Source organism: Lepus europaeus, chromosome 5 (genome assembly GCF_033115175.1).
Source record: "Lepus europaeus isolate LE1 chromosome 5, mLepTim1.pri, whole genome shotgun sequence".
NCBI lineage: Eukaryota > Metazoa > Chordata > Mammalia > Lagomorpha > Leporidae > Lepus > Lepus europaeus.
Window position 1 is genome coordinate 36,277,234 of NC_084831.1, and position 11,831 is coordinate 36,289,064.

Consider the following 11,831-nt stretch of genomic DNA (forward strand, 5'->3'; position numbering starts at 1 on the left):
CAGCTCTCTGCTGTGGCCTGGGAGAGCAGTAGGAGACGGCCCAACTCCTTGGGCCCCTGCACCCAACTGGGAGACCCAGAAGAAGCTCCTGGCTCCTGGCTCCTGGGTTCAGAACAGCTCAACTCTGGCCATATAGTCATTTGGGGAGTGAACTAGCAGAATGGAAGACCTCTCTCTCTCTCTCTGGCTCTACCTCTCTCTGTGACTCTGTCTTTCAAATGTGGCGAATAAACGGGTAAATAGGAACTCTCTCTGTGCCTCTCAAATTTTTAAGTGAATAAAATGTGTGTTTAATATGTCAACATGGGACTTTGAATAGGATGTGGTGATATAGGTAGCGAAACGCCCGGGAGAGAAAGATCATGCAGTTGGCCAGGAAGATGCGGGGCGCTGGCCTCTGCCTTCCTTCAGCATGCGCGCCAGGCATTCCCACCCGCGGGGCTGCGTGGAAGCGCACTTCTCACATGTGGCCAGTAGGCGGCAGTTCCATCCGGAAGTGTCCGGGGCAGACCCCGGGCTCCCGCAGCAGGGAATCTGAACGAACCCTCCTTGGCGGGCGAGAGCGCCTTGGAAGCGGTTGCAGGGTTAGTCGCGGTGCGCAGGTGCAATGCCAGGTCGAAGGTCCCTGTGCCAAAGGAACACGAAGGCTACTGCCACGGTCTGTCTCCGCCGCACCGTGAGCACCTGGGCAGGTCGTCAGTCTCCATTTCCCCCTCGGGCCGGTGTGGCGATCAGACAGGTGTTGGCCAGGGTGTGGTCTGTGGCTGGCAGGCCGTGCTTGCCGCGGCTCCTCTCCTGTCCGGACCGGAGGAGCGGGGCCCTGAGCGAGCGGCAGGCGCCTTGCGTCCGCCTCCTTCCCCGGCTTCCCCAGCACTAGCGCGGGAGCCGCCCCGGGCTCCCTGGGTCCCCTCGCGCTGCTGCTCAGCGGCATCCGGCGTGGGCCCGAAGGCGCTGGAGCCGGTGTTCCTCCCAGCATCCACGCCCCTTGCCACCTCTATGATGGAACCAGAACGCACTTCTGCAAAGCACTTGCCAAATGTCGCGGCACTGCCCGTGCCCTCTGCTCATCCAGCCCTCACCAGGGGCCGCGGAGGTCCACCCCACCATGGCTCCCGTTTTACTGGTGAGGAGCCAGTGGAGTGGCTGAGCTGTGGCCCTGTGGTGGAGAACCCTCTCCTGAGCCCCAAGACCCAGGTCTCCCTTTGTCTTATGAATGTCTCCATTTGCATCTCACCCCCGCGTTCAGAGCTGGGCTCCTGATATCCCTGCTCTCCAACAAGCACCCAGCTACCCAGGCTAGCCACTGGGTGCTCATCATCCCTTCCTGCCTCCCCCTAACAAGACTAGTCACTGCTCTCTCCCTACGGCTCAGATCTGTCCCCTCCTCTCCACCCCGTCTCCACTAACCTCTGAACTGATCTCCCCCCCCTCCCTCCAGGGTGACGCCCACAGCTGGTTTTCCTGGTCCACTGCCAGAGTGGAGGCCGTGGAGCTTGGTGGTGAAGAATATGGGGCTCAGAAGCAGTGTCTTGTTTTGGACAAAGAGAGTTCCCATCCCACAATAATTCACTTCCAAAATGCCTGTTACAGCTAAGGCTGGGCTAGCCAGAGTCAGGGCCAGGAGCCAGGAACTCAATCCAGGTCTCCCATGTGGGTGGCAGGGACCTTGAGCCATCACCTACTGCTTCCCAGGGCCTGAACTGGTGGGGAAGCCGGAATTGCAAGCCGGAGCCGGGACCACAACCCAGGCACTGGGTTGTAATGTGGGCATCTTCATTGCTAGGCTAAGCGCTCATCCCCAGACAGAGTCATCCTGATTAGGTACTTGACTCTTGGGCAAGCTGCTCCAGCGTTTTGAGTCTGTTTTCTCTGAAAGGAACGGGGAGAGGCCTACTGTACTGGGTTGCTGGCCCTGCAGGAGCCGAAGCTGCCTGTCTTACCTCCGTGGGCTCAGCTCTCACTCCATGGCCCAGCAACCTATGTCCCAGCCGGTCCTCCCTTGCTTGCCTGGCTCCAAACATGACACGGCACTGTCCAAGTGGCACTTGTCACATTCCAGCCCCTCTCCCCCCCACCCCCTGCTTTAGTCAATTCACAGGTGACCTCCAAGGAAGCTGTCTTCTAGTTGGCTTGCCCCACCTCCTCCACCCTTCCATCACCCAGCCTGGCTTCCTTTCTGTCCCCATGGCCTCTCCAAAACAGCATCAGAAATGCTAGTTTCTTTGTGATGTCCCCTAGCACACAGGACCCTGGCACACGGAAGATGCTAAGTATTCTGCTGGAAAAGCCGACGAATTGGCGAATAAAGCAGGGCCGCCTCAGTGTAGGGCAGCTGAGTGTTATCAGCACCACAGGCGTGTGGCGAAGCTGCCAGGGACAGCAGCCGCCCGATGCTCTCTGAAAGCCTCTGCCATGCTCCGTGACTGGCACGGCGCACGGAGGGCGGAGCTGGCCGTGGCTCCTGCAGAAACATTTGGGCAGGGATGAGCACTTTGACTTTGCATGTAAACAGTGACAGCTGTGAATTCTAAAACTCAATCGAAAATGACTCAGTGAATAGATCTTCGCTCTTCCAAGGAGCTGCAAGTGCTGCAGATACATAATTAATGAAAGATCAAGCAGTTGGTGTAACGTGAACAAGCAGAACTAGGTATTTGTCTCCTGGAGTCCTTAATCCTACATGGGCAGAACCTGCTGCTTGTGATCGGGGAAATGTCATAAAAATATCTTCATCTGCTCACTTCTACGCCGTGCGCCCATCACGTCATTTCTTGCTGCAGGAAGAGCTGTCGGGCACAGCAGTTTCATTTTCCCAGGGCGTCCCAGGTACTGAGGAGCCCTAGCCAAGCCAGGTCCCATCAGACAAGGAGGACCCAAAGCACCCCTCCAAAAAGTCAGCCGCACTGATTAAGAAGAGGGAAGAATGGGCTTCATGCGAACAATAGAGCGCGTGAGGAGACGTCAGGGTGGCAGGCACAGCTGGGACAGGCAGGATCCAGGCTGCTGTCTCGTCCAGATGAGGGAGTTGCAGGGCACAGGGAGCCAGGGAGACTCGTGTGCTTTGCACCTTCCCAGAGTTGGTCCTTTTCCCTCCGCAATGGTGCTTGATCAGCAGTTCCAATCCAGAGCCGCATCTGAGCAACCCGAGGCTCTGGGGGACTGGGCTACAGGGACCACGGGGCTCCCCTGGGACAGCTGCAAGAAAGGGGCAGTGCAGAAGCCGTGGCTGGGCGGTCACAGGAAGTGTTTCTGAATTGGGGGAGCCCATGGAGGAAAGGGGCCACCCCAGAAACCCTGTCCCCCTGAATGCCAAGGAGCCTGGACGTGGTGGTGCAGGACGTGCCAGAGGATCTTCCGCCTGCAGGTCAAGTTTGGATTCTGGGGAAACAAGAGGAGACCAGAGGGGCTCTGTGTGGGGCCTCAGGCCCAGGGCTCTCTGGTGTGCCCTGAGCTGTGAGGCCTGCAGTGGACAGGAGACCCCCAAATCTGGCACAGGGGTTGGGCTGCTTCTTCCTGTTGGGTATTTTTCTTTGCTTTTCCTTAGATGGAGGTGCCAGCCAAAACTGCTTCTCTCCTTCCTGCTGGAGGGCACTGGGAGGCCTGGGTGAGGAGAGCAACTGGGAGACTCAGCAGCCAGGCAGGATGATGGAGTGTGCAGGGTGCAAACACGTTAGGGCCCCAACCTCTGCCCTCCCAAACTACCGCTCTGTTGGTGATGGCCAATGACAGCGCAGTGTGGGAGAGGGCCCCAGGCGGCAGGGAAAGCCGCTCTGGAGGCATCGCCCACCGGGTCAGCAGTTTCTAATCGCGAAGCTACCATCCCCCACGTGGTGTTTAGCCTACAGGCATGCAGGATCCAGTCAGTTCTTTCCTTGTTTAGAAAAGATTTATTTGTTCATTTCTTTATTTGAAAGGTAGAGCAAAAGAGAGAGCGCCACAAAATAAGCTGGGTGCCCGTTAGTCATTTTCAACACGTGTGGAGCTTTCACCTTGTGCTGGAATGGCCTGAGGCTCTGGGTTCTCCCATGCGTCAGAGTGTCCCCTGCGAGGTCACACACTAGGGAACTGACTGTCGCCGCTGTTCCATGGCAGGAAAACACTGCTCTGGGCTGAGAGATGCTGGAGAGCAGAGGCAGGTGGAGAACAGGCCAGAGACAGCTTCCGCTCAGTTAGCTTCTCAGCTGAGTCTTGGAATAGCAATGGCCAAGAGAAGAGGACGCCAGTTTCTGACAGTGCACCTGGGTCATTTGAACTCACCCTCCTCCCGGGAAGCACTGAAATATCTAGAAGAAAAAAACTGCAATCTTATTAATAGCATTGGAGAGCAGCGCAGTGAGGACTTGCCAGACCAAAGGCTAGGGGAACGGCGGGGCCCGGGAAGCAAGCCCAGCACTCAACGCTGAGGCCGTCTGCAGATCCTTAAGCAGCTAAGCAGCATCACCAGCAGAGAGGAGGTGTGGGTGCAGGGCTCAGGGGTCAAGCTGGAACTTGGGACACCCAAGTCCCCTATCAGAGTACCCGGTTCAAGTCCTGGTTATCTCACCCTTTTTTTTTTTTTTTTTTTTTTTTTTTTTTTTTTTTTTTTTTTTTTTTTGACAGGCAGAGTGGATAGTGAGAGAGAGAGAGACAGAGAGAAAGGTCTTCCTTTCTGCCATTGGTTCACCCTCAAACAGCCGCTGCGGCCGGCTCATCACGCTGATCCGAAGGCAGGAGCCAGGTGCTTCTCCTGGTCTCCCATGCGGGTATAGGGCCCAAGGACTTGGGCCATCCTCCACTGCCTTCCCGGGCCATAGCAGAGAGCTGGCCTGGAAGAGGGGCAACCAGGATAGAATCTGGTGCCCCAACCGGGACTAGAACCTGGTGTGCCGGCGCCGCAAGGCAGAGGATTAGCCTGTTAAGCCACGGCGCCGGCCGGTTATCCCACCTTGAACCCGGCTTCCTGCTAATGTGGAGGCAGCAGGCAATGGCTCAAGTAGTTGGGTCCCTGCCACCCACGTAGGAGACCCAGAAGGAGTTCTGGGCTACTGGCTTCAACTGGCTATTGCAGGCATTTGGAGAGTGAACCAGTGGATGGAAGACACCTCTCTGTCTCCTGTGTCACTGCCTTTGAAATAAAAAGGAAAAACAAACAACAACAAAAGGCCAAGGAGAGAGAGAGAAGGTAACCAGGGCCTGCCAGAGGTGCAAGTCTGAGACCTCCAGGCTCAGAGGTAAAGGCGAGCCAGAAGGAAGCCATCAGCACCGGGCAGCTTTTCATTACTGCAACAAAATGCCTGAGACAACTAACTTAATAAAAGGTTTATGGAGGTCACTGGTTTGGAGGCTCAAGTCCAAGTTTAGGTGGCCCCCTTGCTTTGGCTTCCCTTGAGGGTGGCAGATGGCAACAGCCAAGCACGTGCTAAAGAAAGATTGTATGCTGAGCCGGGAAGCAGAGAGAGAGAGAGAGAGAAAGAGAGACTTAGCCCCAGACTCAGTCTTTTAGAACAACCCTGTGCCAAGAACAACCTCGGAGGGCTTGTCTGCAATGACCTAGGGCCCCTCCCCATAGAACCATTCTGAGAAAGAAAGCCTTCGACACACAGGCCTTTGGCGGTCACCCAAACTAGTATCCTCACCATAGCACCTCCCCTCCAGTGGTCCTGAGTGCGTTACACAGCCACCCGCTGGTCCAGGCAGCCTTGGGTCTTTTTTTTAAATGTTTATTTATTTATTAATTTGAAAGTCTGAGTTACACAGAGAGAGGAGAGGCTGAGAGATAGAGAGAGAGAGAGAGAAGTCTTCCATCCAATGGTTTACTCGCCAATTGGCTGCAATGCCTGGAGCTGCTCTGATCTGGAGTCAGGAGCCAGGAGTTTCCTTCGGGTCTCCACACGGGTGCAGGGGCCCAAGGACTTGGGCCATCTTCCACTGCTTTCCCAGATCAGAAGTGAAGCAGCCGGGTCTCGAACCAGTGCCCACATGGGATGCCAGCGCTTCAGGCCAGGGCATTAACCTGCTGAGCCACAGCGCTGGCCCCCTCGAGTTTTTTTGTTTTGTTTTGTTTTTTAAGATTTTATTTACTTATTTGAGAGGTAGAGTTAGAGAGAGAGGAAGATACAGAGAGAAAGCTCTTCCATCCATCCACAGGTTCACTCCCCAAATGACCGCAAAGGCCAGAGCTAGGCCTATCTGAAGCCAGGAGCCAGGAGCTTCTTCCGAGTCTCCCACATGGGTACAGGGGCCTAAGCACTTGCACCATCTTCTACAGCCTTCCCAGGCCATAAGCAGAGAGCTGGATCAGAAGAGGAGCAGCCAGGATGCAACCTGGCACCCATATGGGATGCCAGCACTGTAAACTGTGGTTTAACCCATTACACCATAGTGCCAGCCCCAACCTCAAGTCTTAAGGTGCCTGGTAGAAATAAGTACAGGGGCTGGCGCCACTGCTCACTTGGCTAATCCTTCACCTGCTGCGCTGGCACCCCGGGTTCTAGTCCTGGTTAGGGCACTGGATTCTGTCCCGGTTGCTCCTCTTCCAGTCCAGCTCTCTGCTGTGGCCTGGGAGGGCAGTGGAGGATGACCCAGGTGCTTGGGCCCCTGACCCGCACGGGAGACTGGGAGGAAGCACCTGGCTCCTGGCTTCGGATTGGCGTAGCTCCGGCCGTAGCGGCCATTTGGGGAGTGAACCAACGGAAGGAAGACCTTTCTCTCTCTCTCTCTCTCTCACTCTCTTACTGCCTGTCAAATAAAAAATTTTTTTTAAAAAAGTGCAAATACTCTTTGGGAAGAGTGTCTTTATCCTCAGCTCTCTATATTTTTGGTACAAGTATTCAAATACAAGGCCAGAGGCCTCTAAGTCCCAGGGGCCTCTAAGCTCGACATCTGATCCAGCTCCCTGCTAATGGCCTGGGAAAGCATTGGAGGACGGCCAACTGCTTGGGCCCCTGCACCCACATGGGAGACTCAGAAGTTCCTGGCTCCTGGTTTCAGCCTGGCTCAGCCCTTTGCTATTGTAGACATCTGGGGAGTGAACCAGCAGATGGAAGATCTCTCGCTCTCTCTCTCTCTCTCTCTCTGCAACTCTGACTTTCAAATAAATCTTAAAAAGTAAATAAATAAATAACAAATACAAGGCCAACCCCAAGCATAACAAAATCAAGTACACAAAGAAGTCATAATAAATTGGAACTAGGAGAATGGAAATAGACTCACAAAGACTTCAGATATATTATTAAATACAGATTATTAAAAACTAAGGTTTCTGGCCGGCGCCGTGGCTTAACAGGCTAATCCTCCACCTTGCAGCGCTGGCACACCGGGTTCTAGTCCCGGTCAGGGCGCCAGATTCTATCCCAGTTGCCCCTCTTCCAGGCCAGCTCTCTGCTATGGCCCGGGAAGGCAGTGGAGGATGGCCCAAGTCCTTGGGCCCTGCGCCCGCATGGGAGACCAGGAGAGGCGCTTGGCTCCTGGCTTCGGATCAGCGTGATGAGCCGGCCGCAGCGGCCATTGGAGGGTGAACCAACGGCAAAAAGGAAGACCTTTGTCTCTGTCTCTTTCTCTTTCACTATCCACTCTGCCTGTCAAAAAAAAAAAAAAAAAAAAAAACCAGCACAACAGAAAAATCAGCAAAGACATAGAAGAACTCAACAACACTATCAACCAACAAAATTTAATTGACATTTATAGAACCCAGTTCTGGGTCAGCGTGTGGCTCAACTGGTCAAAGCCCCAGCCTGCAGTGCCAGGATCCCATATGGGCACCGCTTTGAGCCCTGGCTGCTCCACTTCCAGTCCAGCTTCCTGCTTATGACCTGGGAAAGCAGTAGAAGACGGCCCAAATCCTTGGGCCCCTGCACCCGCATGGGAGACCAGGAGGAAACACCTGGCTCCTGGCTCTGGCCAGCATGGCTCTGGCTGTTGTGGCCATTTGGGGAGCAGATGGAAGACCTTTCTCTCTGTCTCTCCCTCTCACTGTCTGTAACTCTACCTCACAATTAAATTTAAAAAAAAAAAACAAAAAAAAAAAAACAAGTGAAACCTCACTGCTGTTGGTTCCAGGCCATCTCTTCAAGGACGCATGTTCAGTGAACAGTTCTGGAAGATGAAGACAGTATCCACCTTAGCAAAGGGCAGGCACGCTCACTGCTTATGCTGTAACATGCAGGCTCTCTTCAAGGAACCAGGATTCCTCTCCATAATACAAGTCACTGCATGAGCAGGTACCTGTGTCACCCCTACGGGACCAGGTGGGAAGGAAGCTGACATAAGAGAAAAGCCACACAGTCAATATGGGGCAAATAAAAGGGGACATCACCACAGAAGCCACCTTCATTCAGATGATAAAAAGACAAAATAATGAGCAACTTTCTTCAGCGTTTGAAAATTTGGATAGGAGCAGGCGCTGTGGTGGAGCAGGTAAAGCCACCGTGTTCAAGTCCTGGCCGCTCCACTTCCCATCCAGCTCTCTGCTATGGCCTGCGCAAGCAGTGGAAGATGGCCCACGTCCTTGGGCCCCTGCACCCACATGGGAGACCTGGAGGAAGCTCCTGCTTCAGATTAGCCCAGCTCCGGCCGTTGTGGCCATTTGGAAGCCAAGCCCTCTCCTTCTCTCTCCCTCTCTGCCGCTGCCTCTCTGCGCTCTGCCTTTATAAATCCTTCTAAAACATTAGATAACTGCTGGAAAAATACAACTTATCCAAGTGGATTCAGGGAGAAATAGAAAACTTATATGGCCTCTAATCATTAAAGAAAATGAATCAATAATTTAAGATATTTTTCCATAAGATCAGATAACTTCACTGGAGAATTGTATCAAACATTCAAGAAAAAAAGTTTATTCTTAAGCAAACTCTTCCAGAGATTAGGAAAAAAGGGCATATATCCTTAACTTATAAGACTAACATCATATTTCTTTTTTAAGATTTTACTTATTTATTTGAGAGGTAGAGTTACAGAGAGGTAAAAGCAGAGAGTGAGACAGAGATTTTCCATCCACTGGTTCACTCCCCAAATGGCTGCAACAGCCAGTGTTGAGCTGATCTGGAGCCAGGAACCAGAAACTTCTTCCAGGTGCAGGGGCCCAAGTACTTGAGATATCTTCTGCTGCTTCCCAGACCATAGCAGAGAGCTGAATTGGAAGAGGAGCAGCCAGGACTCAAACCAGCGCCCATATGGGATGCCGGTGCTGCAGTCAGTGGCTTTACCTGCTCTGCCACAGCATCGTCCCCTAATAACATCATCTTACTATCAAAATCCATCAATGAGGGGGCTGACGTTTTGGCATAGCAAGTAAAGCTATCTCCTACAACACTGGCATCCCATGTGGGTGCTGGTTCAAGTCCCGATTGCTCCACTTCAGGCAGAGTGGATAGTGAGAGAGAGAGACAGAGAGACAGGTCTTCCTTTGCCGTTGGTTCACCCTCCAATGGCCGCTGCGGCAGTGCGCTGCAGCTGGCGCACCATGCTGATCCTAAGCCAGGAGCCAGGTGCTCCTCCTGGTCTCCCATTTGGGTGCAGGGCCCAAGCACTTGGGCCATCCTCCACTGCCTTCCCGGGCCACAGCAGAGAGCTGGCCTGGAAGAGGGGCAACCGGGACAGAATCCGGCGCCCTGACTAGAACTAGAACCCGGTGTGCCGGTACCACAGGCGGAGGATTAGCCTGTTGAGCTGCAGCGCTGGCCTTTTATTTATTTATTTATTTATTTATTTATTGACAGGCAGAGTGGACAGTGAGAGAGAGAGAGAGAGAGAGAGAGAAAGCAAACACATTTCTTCCATTGTTCCTACTGGGTAAAACCTCACAAGGAAGGAAGAGGCTAATTTTCATTTTCAAACAGATAATACAGTCATGGTTCCCATGATTCTACATTGCAGTCTGTGGTGCAAATGAGCTAACTAGGGGAACAAGAACCTTGCCTACACCCTGTCTTGCCTAGGAGCCAATGGGCAGAGAGATGCCACACCTGACCCCTGAGCCCCCTTCCGTCGTCCTGTGTGAAACCTGGATCACTTCTCCAAGCCACACCTCTGTAGGGGCCTCTCGGCCTCCACTCCCACATCCTACGGGCCTCCTTGATGGTCAGGGTCAGGTCCAGCCCTTCTCCTCCCCCTTGCTCCCAAGGCGTGCAAGGCTGAGGTGCCCAGCAGTACCAGGCGCTAGGAAGGGTAGGTGACGGCACAGGGCAAAAAGAAGCGACCAGACGCTTGGCGTCCTCCGGGGAGGTGGAGTCCAGGGCTCTGCAGTGTCTCTGCCTCTCCGCAGCCATCGAGCTAATCAAGGACCTGCTGGGTTATGACGTGCGCCGGCCGCTGCTCCAGGGCCTCGTGGCTCTGCTGACACCGCCCGCCAAGGAGACCTCCAAACTGCAGCGCAAGATCCTCACCGGTAAGACCCGCTCCCGACGCGGCTGCCTGGCCGGGGAGCCCCTCACCCCCCACCCCCCCCACCCCACCCCACCCCGTCTCACGGCGCGCTCTCCCGCAGATGCCTCGGCTCTGCAACTCACCGGCCACCTGCCCGTGTTTTTGCAGCAGGCTGCAGCGGCCAAGGCCATCGGGTAGGCGGGCGGGGGGGGGCCAGGGGCGGGGGGAAGGAGCCATGGCCCCGGTGGGTGGGGGAATCCCAAGGCGTCGCCCCAGCCGGGATCCCTGGCCCAGGGTCCTGGCGCGCCGCGACTTGGCCGTCGCCGAGGAGATGCTGTACCTGCACGTGGTGCACAGGCTGATGACCGCCATGGGCAACATGGACCACAGCAACAGCCAGCGGCTGGCCAGCCTCGCGCTGCAGGTGCGTGCCTGGCAGACGCGCTCTGGGTGGGGGCAGGGGGCGGGGGATCGGCGCGGGGCGGGGCGGTCACGGCCGCACCACGAACCTCTCCCACCACCACCATCACCACTACCGCCCGCAGTTCTTCGTGCAGACGTTCCCGTTGGTGGAGGAACAGGTGCACCAGGCCATGGGGGAGGAGCTCTACCAGCTCTTCGCAGTGAGTGCCCCGGCCCGCCGGCCCTGCCCAGCTCGCGCCCACGCGGGCCCCTCCCTGCACCTCTCCCGTGGCCCACACCCAACTCCCAAGTCCAGACTGCCACAGGGCGCCGCAGCCGGCCTCTCTTACCCCCGTCCTCAGAGCAACGCCGAGAACTTGTACCTGAAGATGGACAGCATCCAGGCAGACATCTTGGCGTCCAACAAGGTCAACATTCCCAAAGGTGAGCAGGCGCGCGGGCACCTGGAGCGCAGGTGCAGCCGGCATGCGAGACTCACGCCCGGGGCCCGCCTGCAGCCCTGCGCCTCTGCAGCGTCTCCGGAAGCAACTTGAGCTTGATCCTTGGCCCCGACGATCCGGACCACCTGGTCTGCGTGGCAGACTTCGAAGGGGAGGATGACGAATCGCAGGAGTAACGGAGTCCTCAAGGAGGAGCAGGAAGGCCCCAGCGGGAGGACCCCGGCTCAGGGAGACCCCGCTTGGCAGCAGCGGGAGGCGGGGAGGTGGGCGCATGGCGCGAGGGAGTGCTGCCTGCAGAGAGCTCAATAAAGAGCCCGGATGTCCGTGTGTCCTCGAGTGTGTGTGTGTGGGGGGGGGGGGGCTGCAGGCCTGAAGGGAAACGAACAGGGGGTCTCCGCTCAGCTCCCTGATGGCCGTTCCCGCCTGCTGTTGCACGCCCTCTCCGGTTGCCTCATGTTCTCTTCGGCTGATTTCGCCTCTGTCCAGCTGGAGTGACCTGCTCCCACACCCTGGCCAGGTCGCAGCATCTTGGGTACCTTTTATGGGCCAGTGCCCCCACCGTTTCAGTTTCCACTTTGCTGTCTCTAAAACCCAGCTGCTCCTGGCTCCTGGGCCGCCTGCCTCCCC

The 11,831-nt window shown here is 55.7% G+C and overlaps 1 protein-coding gene across 1 annotated transcript in view; it reads left to right on the top strand.

Moving 5' to 3' along the window:
* The window catches only part of ARMH1 (armadillo like helical domain containing 1), a 31,235-nt gene extending 19,803 nt beyond the window's left edge, over positions 1–11,432 (top strand). Inside the window, exons 7-12 of the mRNA XM_062193310.1 lie at positions 10,241–10,363; positions 10,463–10,535; positions 10,636–10,765; positions 10,887–10,964; positions 11,106–11,187; positions 11,262–11,432. Coding sequence (XP_062049294.1) covers positions 10,241–10,363; positions 10,463–10,535; positions 10,636–10,765; positions 10,887–10,964; positions 11,106–11,187; positions 11,262–11,380 — 605 coding nt within the window. The 3' untranslated portion in view covers positions 11,381–11,432. The remainder of the gene's footprint in view (positions 1–10,240; positions 10,364–10,462; positions 10,536–10,635; positions 10,766–10,886; positions 10,965–11,105; positions 11,188–11,261) is intronic.
* The last annotated feature ends 399 nt before the right edge of the window (positions 11,433–11,831 follow it).